The 26,467-nt window shown below is 41.0% G+C and overlaps 1 protein-coding gene across 1 annotated transcript in view; it reads left to right on the forward strand.

Annotated features, from left to right (window-relative positions):
- Positions 1-122: 122 nt before the first annotated feature.
- The window catches only part of esamb (endothelial cell adhesion molecule b), a gene marked incomplete at both ends in the record, with an annotated part of 36,522 nt that continues 10,177 nt past the window's right edge, over positions 123-26,467 (forward strand). The window contains one exon of the mRNA XM_079225157.1: positions 123-177. Coding sequence (XP_079081283.1) covers positions 123-177 — 55 coding nt within the window. The remainder of the gene's footprint in view (positions 178-26,467) is intronic.

A 26,467-nucleotide genomic window follows, 5' to 3' on the forward strand; every position in this document is an offset into this window, starting at 1 on the left:
ACTGCGGACAGTTAATTGCCACCAGAAGACAATTAAGCCGCGGTTGAGGAGCGAAGGACGGTGTTTAGCTGTCAACTTTAAAGGAGCTCCCGTGTGCTGGAGCGGCCGGTGGATGTTGCGCCATGGAGATGAAGACAAGACTTCGAGCCACGCTGATGTTAATATGGATTTTTCAAGGTAAGATAATTAACTCCCCGGGCGTTAGGTCGCGCGCTGCCGCTGCAGGTGTCGTGGAAAGTGGGTTTCAAACCATATGTATACGGGGAAAGTCAAGTAAAGCTTTTCCTGTCGTCAAACTTCCACGTTTGAACCAGTTGTGAGCCCTAAAAAGCAGGGTTAGTCCATTCAAGAGCAAGATGTGTGACTTTGAAGAGTTAATGAAGTCATTAATGTACAATACGCTACAATGAGTGGCCTCCTTCATGCACTTACAGTGTGCATTAACACCATAAGTGTAAATGTATTCAAATGCATTGCTCAGATTCATATTATTGACAGTAGGAGCTATTAGTCTGCTCAGATGCCAAACGTGTCGATCTGAAAAGCTCCTTCTCCTCCTCTTCTTCTTCTTCTTCTTCTTCATCCTTTCTTTCTTTAAATTTTGAATATAAATGCAGGAACAAGCACACTGACAATTCATGAAATATGTAACTTTGTATTGCCCTGGCTGCTACTGCTTGTGGATTTACCAGAGGTCTCCTTTTAAGCACACAGCAGAGTACTCTTCTTCTTAAGAGGGCATAATGTTGTTGCATGGTTGAATGCCCTGACATATATTTCAAGGAAGTGTTGTTGGATTTTTTTTTCTTCTTCTTCTTCTGGTTATTGCCCCTTGTGAGGTTGGAAATGACATAAGTCTACCTGAAAGAATAATTCTGGACGAGACATCCCAGCAGTCACATTTTGGGTCACTTATAGGTCTCTGAGGTTCAAAGTCAAAGTTCAAACTGGTATGGCTTGCATGCATATGATTGGCATTGAAGTCATTGATAAAATGATAACATATTGAATTACTCATTAATAATGCCACAGACTTGCACCAAATGTAAAACAAAATAGACAAATCCAATGTTTTGTAAGCGTTTAGTCAACACTATTTGAATGTCTGCTTGGACTGTAAGCATTTCATTTGGAGCCCAAACTAAGAGCCAGCTGGACGCTATTACTTTACATAATCACAAACAAACACGGACAATAGACGAGATGTGTTAAATACTCTCAATTTCTAAATGGCTTTTTTGGCTCTTCTGAATTGGCCAATCCTGCTTCCGTCAACTGTGCTGCTCCATCATTTTTTTTTACCAGAGGCTGGTTTTCCACTAGTCTGGAAATTAGAGATTTTTTCAGCTTGTGTCTTTCATATCAGGATTTGTTTGGTTCAAACTCAGGAGTATCAGAAAGAGACATTGTGTCCATCTTCAACTCACGTTTGAGTGCTTTAACAATGCAGAGGACACATGGCTTAAAATCTGCGTTGTTCTTATGGGCTTCTGCAGAGAAACCACTGTGGTGTGGCGTTACATCAGCCGTCCTTTGATTTGGTGCAACTGCTTGATGGAATGGAACAAATGAATAAACTCATTCTTTTGCGGCTTCAGCTGATTCCTATTCTGATGATCAAATGGATTAAAACATTTTTGCATGATGAATTTCTTTTCACATTTTTGACAACAGCTAAGCCTGTTGGTTACCCCTCCATAAAAAAAAAAAACACAATCCTGCCTGTCAGAAACGTCTTAATTAGCCAATGAAGAAACTGCAGCATAAAACTGTAACACACGACCGACTTCACATGAGCAATGTAGACCCAGCTGGAATTGATGAAACGGAGCAGCTCACTGGCTTTACATGACGGGACCCGTAGCTAATTGGCTGCTGAACGCTAAAATAAATCGTTTAAATACTTGGCTGCCTGCAGGATTCTAATTCCTGAGAAGGATGCTTAACATTTCATAACTGACAGTTATAAATCACAATCTAATTGTACCACACACACACATTACCGCTGCCGATCAGATAGCTCAAACCGGCCTGAGGACAGTGACAAGGTGATTTGGCTCCGAGCAGTCTGAATGTGGAATTAGTTGACGCCAACCTCACCCCTCCTCTTGAAAAACGGCCTTTCTCTTTGGCCGGGTTGGTAAAATGCTGCCATGTCCTCAGCTGATTGTGTTCAGTGACGGCTGGTTTGTAATGAGACCGTAGAGGCTCTTGTGTAAGCTGATGTTTGTGAGCCAGCTATATCCCTTTTTACAGAATAACTCACAGAGCTTAGGGTAATTCTGATTAGAGCATGATTAACTAAACAAGAAATTTTTTTGGCCATCCTCCAGCGTTGGAACAAACATCGTTCCCGGCTGAGAGCTGCATGAGAATGAACTATTAGTGCAAAGCTTCCCTTTGGCCGGCCTCGGCAGGAACCAGAGTCTGGCAATGAAGAGTCTCAGACATCTTGAGATCTGGAAGTCAAAGTCAAAGAACCTAACAGTTTGTACTTCAGGATAAATAGTCGTTTTGGAGGGAGCTTTCGTAAAGTAAAGTAACTTTAATTTCACTGCATGATAAAAAGAAGTATTTTCACAAGGACCCCTGACTTGGTTGAATCTTCCAGAATTTTCCTCATCAAATGGAGTTTGCTTTGTTTTGTTGTTCTTATGTTAACCGGGTATGGAATCTTGCTCATTTTAATATTAATAAGGGATTAACGAATGTGGATAAAAAAGTCCATTCAGTAAAGATGAAATGAAATGTAAAAAGATGTGACGGGAAATGATGGGAGAGAGAGGGAGTAAATGGCCCTATGCACGTGTTGGTGAGTCATTGCTCTTCAAAATAGACTCGTGGTACTTTTCCCTTAAAAAGACAAATCTACAGCTTTAAGTTGAAGAAGCACATTGATTGTAGGAACAAAACATTTTGGGAAAAGCCTACTAGTATAAAAATACCACACAGAGACATATAGTGCATATATGAGTCACAACTGGGGGCCAGCGATTGTATCAGAATAGCCGTGGACCCCCCGAAGGTGCCACTGAATGACACCAGTGTTCATTTTCACACCTGGCAGTGGAAAAGGTGCTGTTTTATGTGTCACTACAAACACTTTGGTCATCGTATTTCCTCGTCACGCAAACAATCTGCTGCGGAGAAAACATCCCGGCGCTGTACGTCTTCTGAGTCACTTTATTTATCTTCTCTGACTCAAACTGGTAAATTGCCACCAGTTTCCGGAGCGGTTACATTTGTTAGACTTACTCAGTGTGTGGGAGCCTAATTGATCCGGTGTGTGTGTGTGTGTGTGTGTGTGTGTGTAAGTCACAAACACACTGAGAGACCCCTGCAGAGCGCAGAGAGGAAGAAAGAGCGAGTGCAGCCTATAAAGGATTCTCTCATGTAAATCCAGGTCAAATTAATTGGCCCACGCTTGCCAGCCACACTGACAAAAAAAAGAAGTGTTTCTACACACAACAGCTGCTGCTGCATTTTCAACTTCATACCCAGTGACAGTTACAGTAGTGGAGGTTGACAGGTGTTGATCGGAGCTTTGCGTGCCGGCTCATTGAGCTAACGTGACTTTGAGGCAGGTGATCAAAACAATCTGAATGTGCAGAGTTAACTTTGATGGACGTGCAGCCATGTTAACGCTGATATTTACAGGCAGAGTGACAAGATTTCCCATTGTCCTGCATTTCCCATCACGATTGGAGTAAAAAAGAAAGAATGTATGTGCGTATTATGTTTGTATCAGCAGGTTGTGTTTTCTTTGCTGTTATGAAGGTGAAATCATTTTGTACACTTTAGCTGATGCACATTAAATGAACCGTCCATGTTTCGCCTACATCAGACGCACCAACTCATCAGCATTTTTCTTGCTGAATGGCTTTCTTTGACGTTTGGAGCTGTGCTGCATTAGTCATTTGCTATACACACAGCACACTAGAACAGTCCAATAATACTCTTTTTTTAGTAGGGAACCTTTTAAAGCACTAATTCAAATGACTATGAGGAAAATGTGAATATCTAGGAGAAAAAGCATCATTTGTAAAAAAAAAAAAGTTCTTTCACAGAGCAGAAGAATCAGTTCTGCTAATTACCCAGTTATTATAGTATCAATATAAACCTAATGAGTTTATCGGTGAAACAATTGATTTAATTAGCGAGGATGCATTGGCCTATATTAGGCAGGCAACCACTCAGAGGAAGGCTTACGTCAGTAGAGCATACCTCAATTTGATCTTGATTCAAAACGCACAATGACATTGGGCGAGAGGTGGAATACAGCCTGTACAAGTCACCAGCCAATCACATGGCTGACACATATACAGATAACCGTTCACACCCACGGGGCAATTAAGAGTCGCCAATTGGGAGGAAAGGAAAACAGGCAGAAGTCCACAGAAAACACACACTTGTTGTCTGAAGGAGCAGTAATATTCTATCTGCAGGAGTTTGGAAATGTACGAAGAAAAGAAGAAAAGACGGCCAGGTGGTGAAAGGCTGTCTTGTCAAATACATCGAAAATGGGTCGGGATGTGAACATATATTGTTTAAAAACCAGCATACTTAAGGGTATCTTTAAATACTGTGTATGAAAGACACTCAAGTTGATTAGACGTGCGTACATCCAGCAGCAACAGTTACCAAGGGAAACCCATGGAGCACCTGCTCAGTACTGAAATGATCTTTTCACTGTTGATTTCATGGTGAGTTAATGTTTCATGTATGGTCATGCTATGGTGGGTTTTCCTCCAGTGAGGCGGTCAGCTGGTGAGCAATCAGCTCTTACGGTTTTTCCTTTTTTCCAAATACAAGCAGAAATGTAAAAGACAGCACAGGGAATGAAATGTACATTAGCATTCAGAGATTAATGCTTTATTTTCAGCATTGCAGAGTGCTTCTCCTTGCAGAATGGTGCTGCAAAATCAGCTGTGAGATTGATGTCGGCATATTTGATAAAATATTTAGTCACAGTAACGCTAAACCTAGAGCCGCAACCAAAACATACTTCACTTTCGGTTTGTGTGAATATCAAGCACACTTTGTGACAGACGGAAGGTTTGTTGAAAATCGGTCGCTGTATATTCTGTTAATTTAGTTGATTAAATCCGTCTTAAAACCTACCTGCAGGCTGCAGTGTAATTCAACTTAAATAAACAAGCTGCTGGTGCTGCAGCCTGACAGGTGTGCTTCTCCTCTGCTCACCTCTCCAACCACGCTCCATCTTCATGTGGCTAATGATGTGGCCACCGGTGACCAGTCAGGCTTCTCCACCGGGGAGACTATCAGGACACGGTTTAAATCTTCCCACTAAGCCAGTTGGATCGTCATTTTGCTCTTTAGTCTCACGGCGTATGAATCACAAGTGTTCTGAAAAGGAAAACGCATCTAAAGGAAGCGTGTCTGTGTTTGCTGGCCACAGGTTGATCTCCCCGTTGATCTTAGCCCACAAATGATGCATCGGAGGAGTGTGTCATTTACACCCCAGGCGTGGGTGAGGGTCTTGATGATCTAGACAGAGTGCACCCTGGGAAAATGGCACACACTAATGAGGTACATTCCCTCTTTAAATGAGACCATTGCTCTGGGTAGAAACCTGTGCGTGTGAACGTCAGAGAGCAGGCATACAAACACACAACGCAAGGCCGCTAACTATCGTCTCCAGCCGCATTTTATTTGCCAAGAGACATTTGTCTTGAGATTCGAGACAAATAATTCCTATTAATGCTGGTGAAAGCAGTGCCAACGTGCTGGAATTAATTTTCAGACGACTCATCACAATTACTCGGTTCTTCTCACTGAAATGCAGATTCAATTGTAATTTCAAGAGGTTACACTCGGGCAGTCTCTTTTTATTGCAATATGACTGTAAAAAAAACTTTCATCAGCATTTTTAAAATGTTTGCTTTTATCCAAAAAGGAAGATAGATTTTCAGGGGTAAAATGTGTGCAAACTGCTGGTCTGTAAAGAAAAAAAAATCCTTTTCATTCTTTTGACTTTGTAGTGCAGGTAGGAAATGGGATGCCTGGTGGCAGCAGATGAGTTTTGCTCTTAGACGCTAGAGGATTAGGGTCCTGTTTGGCTATTATAATGAAGCAAAAGGGGATATTTTGTTTCTGTGGTGTCATAGGGCTGGATGGGTTTTCTGCCATACTATATTTGTGATTGGTTAGTTTTTAAATGGTAGGTGATAGCTGGTAGATGAAGGGTTTTTTCTTTTACATGTAAAAGGACAGAATTGGAGCGCAGAGAGAAGAGATTAGTATTTATTGAGGAGTGAGAGGCATCTTTGGTCCTTTCTCTTGTTGCTCGACCGTCTCGCCAGATGGAGGGGAGGATTTTTGTAGACAGATTAATGCTCTCATCTGGTTTGAGGTGTAACCTGGCTCTACAGGCTTCAGGCGTGGTCAGTTGAGGCTAAAGAAGGTCCCTCTGGTCAATCCTGTGGTGCCGAGGCAACTTGCACAGGCTGCTGTTATTCCTCCTCACACATTAAAACTTATGCTGTGCCTCTGTAATGTTACTCCCTCTCATGTAATGCACTCTTCAAAGAAAGCTTGCCCTTTTTATTTACTTTTACGAAACAGTTTTCCTTAATATCTTGTGTCCTTGGAAGGAGAAGTGTCCATCCATCCATCCTTCCTTCCTTTGCCAAAATAACAGGTATCCTAAAGGCACTTTATATATACTGTATATAATCTCAAAATCATATCCCATTGGGTTGGTTGGTTTCACTGTTTTGGTTTAGACGGAAATATACCTCTATAGCAGCGGTTCCCAAACCTTTTAGGCCACGCACCCCCTTCTACATCCCGACCGGGTTCACGCCCCCCCAACCCCCAACACCTTAAAAAAAAACGCAACAGAGCCTATTTATAGCCGCATAAAATCGGACCAATGCGAGAACTGTTTGCTCGCGCGTGGCGTTTGTTACAAGATTTAGTCCGCTGTATACATTTCAGTTACACAAGGCGTCACTTTTAAAGAGCAATAAGGATGGCGAGGACACACGCACAGGCGCAGAGGCAGATTGCATTTCACATTTATTTACTTAAACACAGTAAGCCACGTAAAGATCAAAGAGTGGCACATGCATAAGCTCAGAAACAGATATACATAAAAAAGGAGGCTCCAGGGGTGCGCGCACCACACTTTGGGAATCCCTGGTGTAGACCCAACACATGAATGAGACTGCAATTGTCTGGGCTGTTTTGTAACTCTTCCAATTTTGATCTAAAAAGTGTAAGGGGCTTCTGACTTGCACTGGCATGCTTAGTGTTCAGGTGGCGGCGCAAATAAGAGGCTTCAGACAGCGGTTAGCCAGAACCTCACTGCACAACACGCACTGTGGCTTCGGGCAATCTGCATTACCAATCCAAGTGAAGCCCAGACCCAGATAATTGTCATCATATTTCCTCTTTTTTTTCCCAGTCTGATGCTCACTCTCGTTTCCTCTTTTTTCACCTTGACTCCGCGATGGGTCTCTGTGCTCCCGGTCCGTCTCCTCTTTCTCCGACTCCCGGTCGATTTCTTCTCCCGGTCTCTCCCCAACGCACCTCTCCGTTTCTCTCGCCTCCGGTTCCTCCCTCTCTCTCTGTCCCTCTCCTCTTTTATTACTGATAGCTTCAGATGTCCCACCTGACAGCTTCCCCGATTTCAGCCAGTTTAACATATTTTCATGGATGTTGCTGAATGAATGAAATGAGGTTAGGCGCACAAGCTAGGCTAGCTAGTGTGTACGGAAAAGACAGTCTGGCGGCCGGACCGGAAGTGCATCTATTTATTAAATTGTACGTTTTTAATTGTAATTAAATGTAAATCTTACAAAGGGAATTTTTATAATTAAAAAATCCTACTTAATTTTTTTTAAAAATTATGTTTAATATTAATTATTACACCATTAGACCACCATTAAATTTTTCCTCTCGCGCACCCTCTAGAGGCAGCTCGCGCACCCCACTTTGGGAATCCCTGCTCTATAGCATTAATTACTTTGGCTCGGTCAAAATCTGCAGTGGGAAGCTGCCTGAACGCCGTGGAGAGAGGGACAGTCTGCTTGTTTTTTTCCTGCTAATTTACACAATTGGATGATGCCGTTGCAAATTAAGTGTTTGAAGTGTATCAGTAGGATGGCATACAGTTTGACACAAGTCGTTATCCACTGAGCTTGACTTATCAGGCTAAGCCGACTGGCATGCTACAGCTGATAACAACTGGTGCGCTGCCAAAACTTTCAACTTCGTTGGCATTTGCATCCCTGTCATTCATGTTTTCCAAACATTTTAAAGCAACATTTCAAGATTTTTTTTCAGATTTTTTACGGTGAAGAGGGAGACCTCGATTGGTTCTCCTTTGCTCATTCTGAGCACTGATTGCTAGAGCAGGTAGAACCTTATAGAACCAAGTTAGATAACTTGTGGTTTCTGTAAATCCCATCTCTTCATTTGCCAGCCTGTTGCCGCTGTCATCAGTTTACTTTGTGGCTCATATTTTCCCTCTATGTGGCCCCAATGGTGAAACAATTTTCATTAGAATTAATACCTTTGGGGATATTAATGCTCAAAATAGAAATAACCTACCTAGCAGAATACGAGGCCGGACTGTATTTTATAATCTTAGTGATCTGTCAAACTGTTATATAATTGGCTTTTGGGGATGGCTGGGCAGAGTAAGGACCTTACCATCACTTGAGGTGAAACAGGTGGCTCCTGTTTCTAAGCCGTTCCAGATGTCATTAGTGGGACCAGGGAGGGTTTGATAAAAGGAGTTTCTCCTCGGCTTCATTCCTCATGTTAGCCTTCCGGAAACGACTGTAGTCCTGTCCAGGTGAGAATCCTACTAGTTGTTTTTTCTTCACAATTATATTACACGGCAACATTTTCACAAAGTACAGATGATCAAAAACACACAGAGAGGCATTTCATGAAAAAAAAGGTTTAGCATTAAAGCAATACATATGACTAGATTACGTGGAGGTTCAGTGAAATATAGTCGGTTATTTATCCTGCAACTATTATTCATGTCGTCACGAACACTTTCTTTGCCTGGGGTGTCCTTCCATTAAATGCTTTTCCCAAAATACATGTGCAGCAGCCGTCCTACTTCCTGCAGCAAGAATTGTTTAAGAGAAATGTTTGAGATATGGAAAAAAATGACTAAGAATTGGTTTAGTAACCATTAGCATACAACAGACATTGATTGTACAGAACAAACACATCATGATGTTTTCACAAACACAGCTCCATTTGAACTGCATTACTTTCTTTCACACCAAGTATGCACACACATCTGACTAAATCATTTGAGTGTATTAACACTCAAATGACACTTTGCTCACACAGTAAATGGGTGGCAAAGCTGTTTGAATCATCAGTTTTATGAACCACCCGGAAATAGTCACACGTGCTGAAAATAGCTTTTGAAAATAATGTCATATTTAGCAATCCTGAAATGAAATTAACCAAAAACATGAACTGCTTTGTGAAGCACTCTCCTGTATCTCTGTCAGCAACGTGGCAGCAGGCAGTCATGCATTAAGTTACCTATAGTTTTTTGCAGGAGTAAAATGTTCTCATTTTTATTTCCAGCCCAGAGGTTGGTTGGTCTTCTAAATTGATCTGGCGAACACAGCTGCTTCTAAGAAACCTGCTCACACCTGATAAGCCCAGTAACCATGGCACCTTTTACTGGCGGAGCTCAGACTTCAAATGTGCTTCATTTCAGGTGGGAAGGCGGAAAGTCATAAACTTTAGCTGGTATCAAGTCTGCTGAGAAAATACAGAATTCTTTCTGAAACCCGTGAGAAGGCGAAACGACAGCCCTGAAAACTGCACCGACCGAATATATTGTCTTGTGTCTGTCATTACTCTCCAGTCAAGCTATTGAAAAGCCCCACAACATGTCTAGTTTCAAAGTATTGAGGAAAACAATCACCCACCGGAGTTAGAGACACATATGATAAATACAACCTTGCCAAATGTTACTCCAGCTGGATAGTTTCCAGTACGGAGCATGTGAGGGTTGTCGACTGATAGTTGTGGATGAGAAGGTCGCCAGCACTGACTTCTCTTCGTAGCAGAGCGACTGATGTTTTCAAGAGAAATGGACCAGGCGGTGTACTGATTATTATGTTTACCGAGTTTAGATTCTGAACATGCAATAGATCTTAGCTGAGCCGCTTCAGCCATCTGGGATACACGTCCACCAAATAAAGGAGATTCTTTTGGGAAGGAACTGACCTTGATATACCTGCAAACATGAAGTATCTTAAGTGTGTTTGAGATCACAATATCAGAAGAACACCCCCCAAAGCTTTCCAAAATGTGTATATAAGTCGTACGGAAACAACAAACAATGCTGTAAATTAATAAATGAACTAATTCCAATTACTTCTATTTACTCAACTTTTAGCTCTGTTTTTCTTTTAGCTCTGTTTTTGGTCTCTTGACTCCTGAGAGGAATATCAGGCTCTTTGGCTGCTCAATGCAACATTATGTTCACCAGCAAGTTGCTATCTGTGTCCGTCTTCTGTTTGTTGCTAAGCAGGTAGTGCACAGTAGGTTTACCTGGACCTTTTTATTCATTTTTTAAATAGAGAAAAAAACAGCAACGTTAGGGGTCGGCGAAGCCAACACAATGAACTGAAAGACTCTAAAATGCGCTGCAGTCTCTGCGGGTTTATCACGATAAGCGACTCCTTTTACATACATGTTGTCATTTGATCAAAGAATTGATTAATACATTGTTAATCATTTGAGTCAATAATCATGGAATATATATAAATATTTCCAGCTTCTCAAATGTCAAATGTTTTACATCTCGAATATCTTCCACTTTGGATTTAATAATTGGAAGAAACAAGCAAGTTAAAGACTGATATCACCTTTTGAAATAGTTATTTTTTGGGGGGGATGTCTGATAGACTTAAATTGTTTAGCAACCCTTAAGTAAAAGTGATGTTTTGTCACAGTTATTAGGTTTAACGTTCCCACGTTCTCTTTGTCTTTGTGTTGTTGTTTTCTTTTTTGATCTTGTCTTAGCTGTTAATTGCATTTCATTTTATTTCATTGCATTTCCTATAAATCTTTCTGATGGTACAGTGTGAAACACATAATGATAGATAAAGTCCTAAATATGGTTCTTTTGTAAATACAGCCAGGATTGTTGCCATCCTTTCAGCTAATTAAAGAAATGCCTGCAGACGAGAGATAAAAGTGAAAAAGAATTCACACCCTCTTTTTCAAAATGAGCTTTAGAGTCACAATATTAACCCATAACAAAGCAGATGTAAACGTCTGCTTTTAAGAGCTTGAAAGAATAAAGTTGCTGCAAATAACTTTATCACAGATGTGTCACGGCAAAAAATAGCTCCTTATGCCCTTAAAATTACCAGTGCTCAATTTTCATATTGTAGCAAGTCAGTTTGTGATTAATCAATGATTCAGACTAAAACATCTCCTGGTTTTGTCGCATTTAAGACAGTATTTCATTATTTATGTGTTCTCCACGCAGAAACCTACTAATTACCTAAAAGAGGGACAAAGTCTGGACAGAGATCCTGCTGGAGTTTTCAGTAAAATCCTGGCAACAACCGCCGTGCATTCAGATCTTCTAATCAGTGCACTCCTGTGTCCTCACTGATTTGAAATGAGAAAATTAGTGTAATTGCTGCAGTCACAGACATTATAGAGCTACATGATTAAAGGACATACAGCTTTCCCAGCAATACTATAATTCTGTTTTTTGTGCAATTTTTTTTTTTTACTTTGAAATCATAGATCAAAGAGTCAAGTAAAATGAAAAAAAATAAACGTATACAGTTTTTGAAAAGCTACACTGTGAAATTAAATGATTGATAGATCAATTCACAAGTTGCTGCACTTCTATGGCTGTGAAAAATCTGTCAACTGCTGTTTAAACTTTGTCAGCCCACCAGTTTCTGTCTCTGAATAACCATTCCACTTACAGAGAGCAATCAGCTGTAAGGGACAAGATCATAATCACAGCCAATTGTGACATCTTATCCACAAGTACACAAGAAGTAGTAGTAGAGACACATCTGATGCAGTTACAACATGAGCTAGTCCTATCTGAAAAGGAATATCTGGATAGGTCATTCAACATAAGAGACGGTGAAGTAGGGTTAAAGTATAGTAAGGTGTGAAGCTTTCTGTATTTAACATATATATATATATATATATATATATATATATATATATATATATATATATATATATATATATATATATATCACTTACTGGTGTATTTATACTTCTTTTGAGAGCGCTGGGTGGGGCAATGGGACAGCAGCTGTGTACCAACACTTAGACTTAATTGGTTTAGCTGAAGGCAGGGACAATGGTTTGTGCCCTCAAGGACCGGCTTCTCTTCCTAGAAGACTGTTTTCTTTGAAATGGCTTTAAAACAAAGGGTAGATGGGCCGTTTTCACCAGGTTTGTGCTCCACGGCACAAGACTGAGAGTCTTGGTTGTTGGAGTTCCAGATCAATTGCAACCTAATATTTTGGAGTTGATAAAAGTCTCTCTTTGAGTTATTTTTAACCAACATGCTGTGTTTTGCTAATGCATAATATGCTGGAGCACAATCCAAAACTCTCTTACCATTCATGCTCTTTCTGCTTTTGTGTAAAAATAAATAAATAAGACATAAGCCAAACTCAACTGAAATTCAAAGAAAAATAAATAAATATCTGAAACAGGAACGTTCTTTAACTTGGGAAATGGAGAGTTAAACAGTATAATGCAGGGAAATATTTAGATTTGATACATTAGTGATTTATTGCATTATTGAAGAGATTACAACCGTCATGACCAGACACACAGTCACCATGCCCATTACTACCAGGTCTGTCTCTCTACTACAGCATAATGCGATTGTCTCCTGAGTCAAAGGACAGTGGTCACATTATGATGTCTTCTTGTGTGTGACTTTTGTCTATCCTGTCTCCCTCCCTGCTTAAGCCAGCTTGGGCTGATAATAAGATTAGAGCGTAGAGAGGCGGCTTAGCGACCTGACCTAAGAAACGCTGATCGTTTATCTGTGAGGCTGCTGCAGATGGACACGACCGGGGAAAGCAGTCTCTGAGCAGAGAGTGGCTGTGAGGCTGCCCAAGTTAAAGGGCAACCGGCGCCATTCAGTCACAGCAAAAATGTGCCTCTAAAATCATTGTGCACCTGAACACTCCAGAGAACATTTATACTTACAGCTCTCAAATTCATTTACCAAAGAATCTTGCACAAAATTAAGTTTTTTATTTTGTCTGCACACAAACCCTCTGCTTACCTCTCCATCCATAAACAACGCCTCCACAACAAACACAAGCGTCGCCACCATCCGTGGCCTCATCCACCCACACTAATCAATGCTCTTTTGAACTGTGGCAGAATTAAAGGCTTAACCCCTTATTGCCAACTGTCCACACAGATCTTTGCAAGCAGAGATTTAGAGGAAGTCATTCGAATACGTATTGTGGAGCATCCGCCGTACACGGCAGCAAAAAAAACAAACACTGTGATAATTACCCTTCCAGGGTTTAGACGGTGGGAATCAGTTATGAAATCAAAAGCTTGTCGGATGAAGGAGTTTTGTTTACATGTAAGGTTTTTTTCATAACCCGGGGTAGCCTCGAGATGTTGATTTATGTGATCAGTGAAGATTAAACAAACTAAATGAAAAGCTTCATACAAAAGACACCAGAGAAGAGCAAGTGCAAACTTGACAAGTGGATTTTAAAGTTATTTCTCCAGTCACCTTGGAAACTGGGGTCAACATTCGATACATTTATTCAAATAGTCTGTAGAATAACGTGTCGGCCAGGACATATTTGCAAGAAGATAAAATTTCACCTGAACAATTATTGTGCCTCCTGCGATTTTAAAATTGCAATAAGCCATCTTGAGATTTCAATAAATGCCGATGAATTGTGCAGCCCTACTCTGTACTCAATAGTTTTCCATCCTCGGTGTTAATGACACATTTGATTTATTGAGGCAGCGTGCCATGCTTCAATAAAATGAAATACTCTTTAGATAAATGAATGAAACGCTCCAGTTTGACTCGCAGTAATCTAGTTTTCTGGGCCTACACAAGTCATTAAGACACCATTTTTGTATGTTATTGTGGAGAAAAGTAAAGTGGCCCAAGAGGATTACACAAAATACATCTCTTTCATCTGTCTTTGTCCAGTCCACAGAGACAGCACACAGTCAGTCTCAGGGGAGCAACTATCTAAACACTGAAGGGAGCACTTTTACAAAAGCACAGTTTATAATGTATTCACAAGCAGACCCTCGAGAGGCCTTAAAAGCCTCCCTCGCTAAATCCATCATGTCAGGGTTTGGGAGCCATCAAATCCCTTTTACACTTTGATATAATCCAAGTTGATTACAGCCCTCTCACCTCGGTTAAATTACGGCGGCTCTTAATTGTGTTGAATGCGAGTAGACTTATCTCTCCTGTTGTGTACCGTCTCCTTTTCTCTTTCCCTGCGCGTTCATGTGTATGGCCTCATTTCATTTCATTTGTTGGAAATAGAAAGTGTGAAGGATTTGTGATTGTATAAATGACATGTCCCATATGAGTTTATTTGCTCTTTATTGGGGAACATGCTGAAGTGGAAACAACAGACATCAGGATGTGTTTGGCAGCATATTGAGTTTGGTGACCGTCCTCCAACCACAAGCCACCAGTTTAAGCCCCCATGTCGACATCCTTCAACACAACACGGACTCTTTACCAGCTTGCGGGGCGGCTCTCCTTTACTGACCCTGCACTTAGACCTTGCTGTGAAGAGAACATTTCCCTACAGGGATCAATAAAGTGTCACATTAGCACGGTAATGCACAGCAGGGAAGGAAGAGCAAGAGCGAAATGACTTGTACAATATCACTGCGCCACATTAATCATGCCTGTGATTTGCGAGCGTGCCAAACAGACGATCTACAACCTACTTGGCTCAGCGGTAAAATGTCACACATGACTGTAGCTGGCTGCTAACGTGGAAACTGCAGCACTGTACCGTAGCAACTGCTGCTTGGATCTGCAAGTCTGATGGACTAAACAACTCATTTTATACTTGGGTTGTAAACATTTAAATACTTGCACGTTTTTGTGAGGTTTCAACAAACCATTTAACTTTTGTTATGTTTTATAAATTCACTGTTATGGATACATTTACTTGTAATACTCACATTCACACATTATGTTGTACCATAACTGCATAATAGTTGTTGCTCTTATGGCATATCATGATGTCTTCAGCTGCCAAACGAAACATTGCAGAGAGAAACAGATATCTGCTAGCCTTTCTATTTTACTTCTTTTATTGCGTATTCATGCAGCTACGATTTTACCTACTGTACAGTGTGTGTGTGTGTGTGTGTGTGTGTGTGTGTATGTGTGTGTGTGTGTGTGCAGTTGGTTGCACTGAGGTAGCTGTACCATGTGCCATTTGAGTGAAATGAGGAAAAAAGGTAAAAGTAACCTTGTAAAGATCCAATGTAACTGGGACATTGTGTCCAGATTTCGGTTTAGATTTTGTTTAGACATCTTTTAGCTCCATTACACCTCCATTGTATGGGTGGCAAGTCTCACAGCAGATATCTCTTAAGTTAAACCCAAACAATCATTCGAGCTCAGGCCAAATTCAGTCCACAAAAGACAAAATGATTAACACAGCGATACCTTTCCAGAGCAATAGATCCTTTAACATAATTGGGGTCTCATAAGCTTTAAAAGTCGTGGATCTCTCCGTCCAAAAGGTCTTGGGCTGTACTGACCCCTTTAATGTGTCCTCGGAGGAAGGCGGAGAGCAGAGCAGCAGCAAGGGAACTGGGCTCAGGTGGGAGACATGATGGGCTAAGTTATTTCATCTCTATCGGCTCAAAGCTGCAGCTTTCACCTTCAGCGATACTGTAGCTGGACGTGTGGGTTCATCTGTGTGTATCAGGGATGTTGGATGTGATGTCCAGTGGAGATGAGAGCCAGCAGGGCTCCACTGACCATCTGAGCCCTGACTCTCCGGATTTCATCACAAAGAACTAATTTAGAGCAATTTATCACGGCATTTCTAATTTTGCAAGGCTATTGTTTTTCTAAAGGCGTCACAGATTAAGAAGGTTTCCCTCCTCTGCTCTATTACATGTGCAGTGAAGTCTATAACTAGGATTTTTTTTTTTTATATTGATTTCTCATATGTAGTGGCTTCTGCACCAGGTAATGTTAATTATTAGTAACCTCATCTTTGTTGTGCTTAAGGTGAAGATGTAAGTGCGGTCAACATGTACTTCACTGTAGTTTAATTGTGACCAAGACCTGATTTGGAGTATTGGACTCCAAAAGAACAATGAAAACTGTCTTGAATTTAGAAATAATTTGGATTATAATACGGGTAGATGAAATCAAGCATTCTGATTGGTTGAGACACGGGCTGTACTTTGTTGAGCCATAATGTACTGTTTGCCTGTTTACATTTACCTGAGCGTTCCGTATCAGTGCGCACTCAAAATAACGGGTAGATTTTGCGCGACCATTAGTTGTCATTTCAAGCTTGACAGTTACCAAACTTCGTTCGCTGTTTTCACTGATGAGAATGGACAGAAGTATGCCAGCATGACATTCAAAGAGGAGACAAAGAATCATGAAGATCCACAGGAGTGCAAGAAGGACAGGGTCGGCGTGGCTACATGTATTCTCTTCCAGGAAACCCTCGCTGTCCTGTCACTTCCTTGGAAAAGTATCTGTCACTCCTACCCCCCAAAGCACCTGCATTTTACCTGCACCCAAAGAAGAACGGGGCTGCTTCAGATGACATTTGGTAGGTCTTGGCTTTAGTAGGCTAATCTTTATGCGCTTTAGCCAACCCTAACACGCATTAAGAATAATGATAATTTTTTTTCTCTGTCGCAGGTACAGAATGGAGCCAATGGGCGTAAATTATCTCACAACAATGTTGCCCAGGATATGCAAGGCGGCGGGCATACAAATCTACACCAATCACTGCCCGCACAGCACCTTGGTGCAAACTCTCTCTAATGCTGGGTTGGAAGCCAGAGAGTGAGTGGACATAAATCCGAAAGCTCCCTTCAAAGCTACTGGGCACCACATCTCAATGAAAGACAGCGTTGGAGTAATATCCTTGCTGGAGAAGGCACTTCCAACACCGAGCCACCGGCAAAGAGAGCAAGAGTGGTCGGAAGCGATATCATCAGAGAGGAAGGGGACATGAGAAACGTCTTCCACGGATGCACAATTAATGGAGATATCCAAATCAACATAAGCAAACGTTAACAGCCTAATGTTAGTCTATTAAGTCCCATGTCACTCGTAACTTTAGTTTATTAAGTTTAAACAGAGTATATAACATATACCCAGTGCCTACAAAGCATTTATGATTGATTTAGAATGTTTAGGCCTAATGTTTAAATTAAATATTATTTTATTGAAAGTGTGTCCCATTGTCATTGTTGTTTTTTTATTGGCAACTTTTATAAAATGAGCAATGTGAATGAATGAGATGGTGCGAGATCTAGCTAGGCTAACAAACGTGATGTTCCCAATGCTGTTTGTATGTTGCATAGCAACAGTCACACATACGGGACTATTTTCTCTATCACTGAAATGCGATACACAATGTTTGGTGGCTACAACTATTTTGTGCTGAAAGGCAGCCTACTATTTATAATGTCACAGGTAACCGTATTATAAAAGCAATAAGGTACTCGAGGCAGTACTGTGTCGATAATAATGTACTGTTCAAGGGTTTGCCGGCCCTCTGCTACGCGTCAGGCCTAACAACACCCTTGAACTGTACATTATTGACGATACAGTACTGTCTTGAGTACCTTATTGCTTAAATAAAGCAGGTTTGGTGATGGTAAAATATAAGCAGAGGTCTTGTAAGTCCACAAATTATATATCGTCCAACATCGCTTCAGCTTTAGTATTTCAGCTCATTGTTTCTTTTTTTCCGCCCACAACTTTTTTCATAATGGTTTTCAGCATACTGTTCAAAGAAAAAGCTCTCAAAATCAGGTTTAAAACGGATGACTCAATCCATGAAAAGAACCCTGCTGAATCATATTGATTAGTAACCTCAAAGCAAGTTATATAGATTTCACTTTATAAAATCTATACCTGGGCTTTGGGAGTATCTCTGGCTGTGGGAACTGATGATTTGTACACAGGAGACTTTAGAGTTTAGAGTGTCTGGTTAACGTTTAATTTAGGCCATCTCTGTCCCTGTTGATGGCCTTAAATCAAAGGTTTGGCGCTTCTGAGTTAGATGAGACGATTTGATACTACTCCCATGACTGTCGGATAACCATCGTTGTCACCATTCGTTGCCTGAAGCCCGGTCTATTCCCGTATATTATTAAATATTTCAGGAACACCTGTTGGAATTTTTGGACTTCAGGCTGTACTGATTTGAATTTACTAGTCAAAAGTCACTGTGACCTCACAAAACATGTTTTTGGCCACAACAACAATGAATATGCTAATTATGAACATTTCCAATAGGATAAAGTGTGGAGACATTTGTGTGGAGACATTTTGGACAGACATTTATGTAAACAGCAACATGGCTAGTTGGCGGAAGCATGCAACCACAAGACGGTAATTCTAGTTTTAACTGTAAAATGTCCAGCTGAGGGTGGCACGATGTGGGGTGTAGCGGCCAGCACTGTCACCTCACAGCAAGAGGGTCTTTGGCATGTTCATGTTTGGCAAGAATAACAAAAAAATCATCGTCCATAATAAATAGTACTATTCAGACTTTTTAAACTTCTAAATATTGTTATTGGCATGAGTCTTACATTTTCAGTATTAGTCAGGCGATGATTTTGAAGAAGTTGTTTCCAATCTTTATGCTAAGCTAACACAACTGACTGTATCCTTATATTTATTGGGCAAATATGATAGTGGTTTTGATTTTATCTAACTTGGCAAGAAAAAAAGGGCAAACTACTCCTTTATAAACAGACACTTAAAACCACATAAGAGAGGGAACTATTTCACGCTCCAGATGTCGCATGATGATGCAAAACCACTCGTATCCTACACCTCTCCTATGATGAACTTGGGAAGCACTTGAGTGTTTGATGTTTATTGTATACAGATTATAAACCTCATGCTGTATTTCCTCTCTGACGAGAGCTCAGTGAAAATCTGAAATCAGATCACTCGACTTGTTAATTACAGCCTCGCTGCATTGAGACTCCCTGTGTCCCAAAGGCAATGAGATGGCAGTCCAGCCGGCCGAGTTTGACCCTGGACGTGCAGCAGCGGCCCTATTGGCCCTCGCTCCGTCAGTCACCACAGCTCGCCACATGTATGGTAACAAGTGACAGATCTGGGAGATATAACAGCCAACCCTCGCCCCGCTGCCACACTAATGGTTTATAAATATCTTCTTCAAAGACCCGAGACGGTGTGAGGGGTGGTTATGGCCTCTGTTGTGGTGCAACATTGCAGACCCATTTAAGCTCTCAGTTTGCCTTTCATTCCCTGCCACAAAGACCCGAGAGCTGGCTGGAGAAGGAGGGGAGGGGGTTAAGAAGGGCACTGTGGGACTTGTGATGGACAGCTGGGATAAAAAAAGGCCACTGGCATTCAGTAGTCTGAGTCAGACTGACCGACACAACCCGAGCAAGAAGACATCAACTACTTGTTGTTCAGCTGCTTCACTGTCAGACATTTTTTTCTCTCACAGCGTTCAATTAATACGTGTACAGATCATCAGATCTAATTCATAGAAGTTGCACAACATAAACACCAATATCTCCTTTGTGTGTGTGTGTGTGTGTGTGTGTGTGTGTGTGTGTGTGTGTGTGTTCTCCCTTCTTCCCTTGCTGACATGTTCCTCTGGTTCCTATTTTTCCTTTTAGCTCCAAGGGCATTGTGGTTACATGTGTTGGATGTCAGAGCTGTAAGATGACATGTTCGGTATTTAGCATTAACACAAGCACGCATGCCTCTGTCACTTTTACCTGAATAATCATGCAAGAAAACACATGAGAACAAACGGCAAGAGTGTAAAAAGGGTCGATGAACTGTAGATGACTCCTTGAGCTAAAGTACACTAGGGGCAGTGTTGGGGGTAACGAGTCACAAAGTAACGGATTACAGTAACGCGCTTTCCTGCGTTACTCAAGCCATTTTTACCAGTCCGAAAAGTTCTCTTTTAGTGGCGCGCGAGTCACACGACACTTCCTGCATGAACAACCTATCACAGAACTCGATCTGAGTGATTTGAGTGACGTAGCTGCTGATAGAAGGAGGGAAGCAGGGAATGGATGAGACGGAGACGGAGTGCCCGGATCCAACTGGGAGGTTCTCTCCAGGTTCCCTAGGATTAAGGATATTGCAAAGCAATACAACACTACAATACCATCAAGTGCACCTGTCTGTAATGACGTGGAGCTTCTAATGAGGACCAAGACACGTCTGTATGAACGGAACCACTTTACTGGTGCACTGCAGTATTACAACTGTTAAAGCATTGAGAACGCGCTCTTGCACCAGACATGTATATATTTTCCACACGTAACATCAACATTAGTTAGCGTCAACAAGCACGTATCATTGTACTTTATGCCTTCAAAGTAAAAGCACTTCCTGTTTACATGCTCTTCACAATAAGAGTAAATCATGTAATAAAACAAGTTACAACACTGTGGAAAGGCTTTTCAGCCTGGGCAGTATTGTTCTGACCCCAAGGAGGAACAGGCTGTTAACAGATTAACCACATAGAGCGAATTTTTCACCTGCGGCGCGATATAGGCGAAGTGGCGTTGCGAAAATTCGCAACTGTTTTGGTGTGAACACGGCATTAGGAGTCGGCCCCCATTTGGTTTAGTGGGGTCTCATGTTTCCCAAAGCCTGTTTTTAATGTGTTATGCTGTTTGACCTGAATGTCCCCACCATGCACAGCCTCTTGTATCCTGTTGTTTGTGGATTTTAAAGTGAGGCATATTTCTTTGGTCAGACAGTGTGAACAGGGTTAATGTTCGTTCAAGTTAATGGCTGAGTTTTATATGCCATTTTGTTTTATGTGGAAAGGCTAAGAGATGCCCTTTATTGAAAATTGAATAGTAGTTGAAATAGTGATGAAAGGGCCATGATGTTTTTCCAGGTATCTTTGCGGTTAATTTGGACATTTGCTTAAAAAAATGGAAAGTAAAGTAACTAGTAGTGAAGTTACTTTTCAAATGCAGTAACTAGTAAAGTAATCTAGTTACAATTTTCAGAAGTAACTAGTAACTTGTAACTAGTTACTTTTTCTGAGTAACTACCCCAACACTGACTAGGGGTGGGAATCACCAGAGGTCCCAAGATTCGATTTTATCACGATACTTGGGTCCCGATTCGATACTATCACGATACTATCACAATTCTGCGATATATTGAGTATTGCGATTTTATTCCCTTTTTTTCACCGCAAATTGTCCCCAAAGGAAAACTTTGTCAACATATTGTATCTAAGAAGATACCATTTTCAGTCTGTTCATCTCACTTCAATCGTGGTCAACGATACTCTCACGAGATCAAGTCGCCGTCAATTTCAGAGTCAGCCACCGCAGTTGCTTTCCAACTCTGCGTGGCCCAGTGTATGATGGGAAACGACTGCGTGTTGTAGAAAATCCTTATTTTATGTGTAGTTGTAATACTTAACCCTCGATTATTGACTATTCGTCTCATGTTTAATCTAAAAACACATCTTGTGTGGTTGATAATACAAAATCTTATTTTCATAACACATATCTAAACCAGTAGTAATGTATTTCACAGGCAGACATAAAAATGCCAAAGGATGCAGCTACACACTCATTTCTACATAAATATATATTTATAAACACATAAAATAAATCCAAACGTGATCTGTAAACTACAAGTAAACAAAAGTTCGGAACTAACAGGAAGTACTTTTTTCCGTGACTTCCTGTGTTTACTTTGAAGGCAGCTGACAACTGTCCGACTTGATTGCAGTTTTTTGTCAACGCCTCCTGCTGCGGCCGCTGCTCTCGTCTGGATTGCAGGCGAGGCGCAGCTCTAACGAACGAGCCTAATATCGCCACGCAAACTATCGTGATACTATCCAGAATCAATTTTTTCCCCCACCCCTAAAGTACACTAGACACATTCAAACAGTTACGCTGTGAATAAATGTGTGGTCCCTGCTTTGTTTGTCAAAAAAGATGATTTATGGAGGTTATGGTGGAAATAATCGTATTTCTGATGATTTAGTGTTTAAGAAATGAAGGTTATAAATAGTTTCAGCTATGAGAAACGTTTGCCTCAATCCTTTATATTTGGTCCGAGCCTCATCCTTGCACGTTTGTGCAGGCTGAGGCAACAACAATGGGTCCGAAGCAGTGAGAAAATTACTAATCCCTTTTTTTTTTTTTTTTCCTTGCATTGTGTTTCTAATAATGGATTTGTTTGTTTATATTTGCTCTTCCCCATGAGTCTGCACCAGTCTCTTACCGATGGAAGGACAAGTGTAACAAGGCTGTCTTTTTTAAGTGGCTATGGTCGGTATAATATCCTTTTTATATTATTACAACCTTTTGCTGCAACTCGGAGGCCATCTTAAGTGGGCTAGCCTACAGGAGATTTTATAAGCCCTTCAAAATAAGAGGTTTCCCTTTATTCATCCTCAGGTCTCTCACAACTGTATGTGAATCACTAACAGACCAGAAGCATTTATGTTCATGCTCAGTAACTTTTCTTCTTCTTTACAAACTGTCTCAAACTGAATCTTGGCCATACAATCAGTGAAGCTGAGAAGTCTTTCCACTAAGTTCAGTAAAGCAAACTAGTTCCACCACTGATTTAAACTGACACTTTCCTCTCATGAGTGGGTTGCTACATCTCCTGTGACACTGTAAACAACAAATACAAATTAGGTGTGCTCTCACGTATGTGTTTGTGTGTGTGTGTGTGTGTGTGTGTGTGTGTGTGTGTGTGTGTGTGTGTGTGTGTGTGTGTGTGTGTGTGAGAGAGAGAGAGAGAGGGAAAGCTGTTGAGTTCGCAGCGAGAACCAGAGGGAGGTTGTGGGAGTTTGGAGCCATGTGTGCGAGGAGAATCAATTTAAACACAATCAAAAGTTAAGGGGGATTAAAGCTACTGCGATGAGATAGCACACTCAAAATGGTTTAAAATAGCTGCAGAGATTACACTAATGTAATCCAATTTAAAGGAGCCTTCCCCAAATATTTATTATTGAAGCACCATCTGTTTGAAGCCTGTAGGGTCAGTCCAATGGGCGGTTTTACACCAACAAGGCTATTTTGTTGTCCTACATTCCTCCCCGCCCTGTCTGTCAAAAAGTCAGGCAATAACCCCAATTTTTTTTTTTTTTCTGGTTGAGTCTTAATCTTTGTTCATGTCTGTCCTCATTCGAAATCAACGAATCTGGAACACTTGTTCTTCACTTGTTAAATTCCTTAATAAAAGTAAAACTGAAGGTCGCCCAGATACCATCAAGACTAATGAACGATTATAATGAGGACAAGAAATGTGACGCTTAAATAATTTATTATTGTGTTTTTTCACAGTTAGGCATTTATGGGGTCATTTCAAGACTTTGCTGTCGCTGCTCTGATACAGATCCCAGCTCGGCAGAGACAAAACATGCTCTAGAGCTCAGACGAGCAAGAACAGGATTGGTTGATATCATAATATATGAGACTATGGACATTTTTCAGTCTGTTATTTCAGTGATTCAGTTATTCAGTTTTATACTTTCCATCCAGCAATTGACCAGTTGTTAAAATGAGGAGAAGCCTTCGGGTTAGTTCAAGCAGTCAATACAACACCGCCATTGCACACACCTCCACCCCGGCATCCAGCGAAGGGCTGTGAGGCTACATCCGCACGAATACGTTTCTGTTTAAAACGGGGGTATTAAAACCAAAACGATCTCCGTCCACACAGGCGTTTCAGTATTTGATTTCCGTCCATACTAGCACATCTAAAGATATCACATGACTATTCACATGCACTGGGCTTGTGCACTGAACATACCTTCACCCTATAGGGAGAAGGCTCCCCGCTGTGCTGACCTTGAATTTTAGGAATTTGATTTATTTTAAGGGATGTCAGGTGATGGAAAATTACATATGATAATAAATATGAGGTAGGTAGAGGTATTAAACGGTATCATAACATGAAACATTTTCTGCAACTTTAAGGTTGAGACTTTTACAGCATCACTTGGACACTGAAAAGCGCATCCAGCCACTGTTGAGACCTTTGACCTTTAGACCCGGTTGTCGCTTTAGATTATCAGGACATTCTTTAAATGGCAGGCCCACCCTGTTGTATCGATGGGGAAAAGTGGAGGGACAGAGGTGTAAATGGAGGGTAGATCTGAGCCTCAGCTAAAGCTTAAGCTCCAGTAAGGGACTCGCATGAGAGAGCGAGAGAGACATGGGTGGAAGCAGAGATTACTCGGAGAGATAGAGTGGGGCTGGTTAAAGAGGATCAGTTTATCTTCACACAGGCTCCCCGAGGGCATTGAGAGAGGGACTGACTTTTTATCCTTCATTTGATCACAACACGGCAGAATTAGATTGCCTTGTTAGGCATTCAAATCACATGCATTTCAGCAATAAACTAGACACCAGTTTATATTTGGATACACCTGCCCAGCCTGGTTTTCAAAATCTCATTGACGCGGTCAACCTGTGTTGAGCACAGGTTGAGTCATACACTCAGAGATTATTGGTGATAAGAAGATTTCCACTGTGCTTTTATCTATGATCTGCTTTCTCATATGAATGTGCTGCCCCCTATGGGCGACTCAGCACCACAACAAACTCACATTTGATCTCCTAATTGTGCCCCAGCTCTAGACGTGCATCACAGGGTTGACTCTTCTTTGATTAGTCTTTGCAGGTTTGTGTGCGTCCGGCAGCCCTGCTGTTTTAATTGCTGTTGCAGCTGAGACTAAGCCAATATCTCATAGCCAGGATGCCTGCAGGAGAGAAAAACTAAACAAAAGAAGAAACACACTGTTTATTTTAAAGAGAAGAATCCAATTAGCACATATAAAGCGTGGCTAGGCTGAATGATCGCCTTTGGCTAAATGTAATTAGGACAGTTTACTGAGGCTACATATCATATCCGCATCCCATTTATTGGCAACTTTTCTTGATTTTCTTATTTATTTATTTTTCTTGTTCTGAAGGTTTTAAATTGACTTCATAACCATATCCACATCTTGAACTGCCTCTATCTGTCTGTGTCTGCAGCCAAACACACACACACACACACACACACACACACACACACACACACACACACACACACACACACATCCCAGATGGAGACAGCCACGGATTAGTGAAGATTTTCCTTCATTTAATAAACAAATGAATGACACAGTTCTGAGGATAAACCCGCTCAAAGAAGCACACGAATAGTCTGGAGTGAGGAGACTACAGGGCATTAGCTGACTTCATCAAGGAATATCATTCACATAAAAAAGTCTCATCAACCTACAGAAAAAGCTGATCCGTTCTGATTGTGTCTCCGGCACACAATGTATATTAATCGGCATGCAATAATCGCAGTCTCGTCCCAAACATGGCCTTTTTCTCTGCGGTGTTATATAATCGTTACAGCGGACACATGCCGGTTCACAGCAATCACAATAGCTTCTGGAGATGAAATCGGAGCACTAACAGGATTTGTGAGGCAAAAACTATGTTTCAAATCTGAGAAAAGAGATGGGGCCACTATGTATTATGCATGAAAAACAGGCTGATATAAGGCTGCAGGAACAATGGTGATGATAAAGATATTAATCTCATGCATGCATGTCCCATAGATGTCTTTACTGCTCGACAGTGACATGAGGAAATGCTGGATATGAAGACATGTTTTATGATTAACCGGCATTTTTTTGCATTAATGTCTCACAGGGTTGGACATCTTATCATCTGTTGATGATAAAAGCCTTGCCATGGATTTTTCCGTGGGTAGATGTCCCACTTTATGAATGTCAGTGACAGTCCACCACTTTGGTCCGGACTGGAATATCTAATCTATCTAATGAAACTAATATTCACATCCCATTCAGGATGAATTGTAATTTTTGTTGATCCTCTGACTTTTTTTTTTTTTTTTAGGTTTAAATTTAAAATTGTCTAATAGTTTGGTTTATGACCAGATACCTGTACATTTGATAATATCTTATGATATACTATATGATAACCCTAATTTGTATTCAGTGCTAATTAGCAAATGTTAGCATTTGTATTTATATTCATATCTATTGCCTCTCAACGGCCCTCAACATGGCGGCGGGTGAGCTGGCGACGAGAATTTAACGGTGCAAACAACAGCAACAGTGCTGACAGAGCTAACAGTTTTTAGCTCACATTAACACACACTCACATAGGGAGAGAGACTTCAGACATTACTCCACTATATCTTTACATTTGT

The sequence above is a fragment of the Taurulus bubalis genome (genome assembly GCF_910589615.1).
Source record: "Taurulus bubalis genome assembly, chromosome: 10".
Taxonomy (NCBI): Eukaryota; Metazoa; Chordata; class Actinopteri; order Perciformes; family Cottidae; genus Taurulus; species Taurulus bubalis.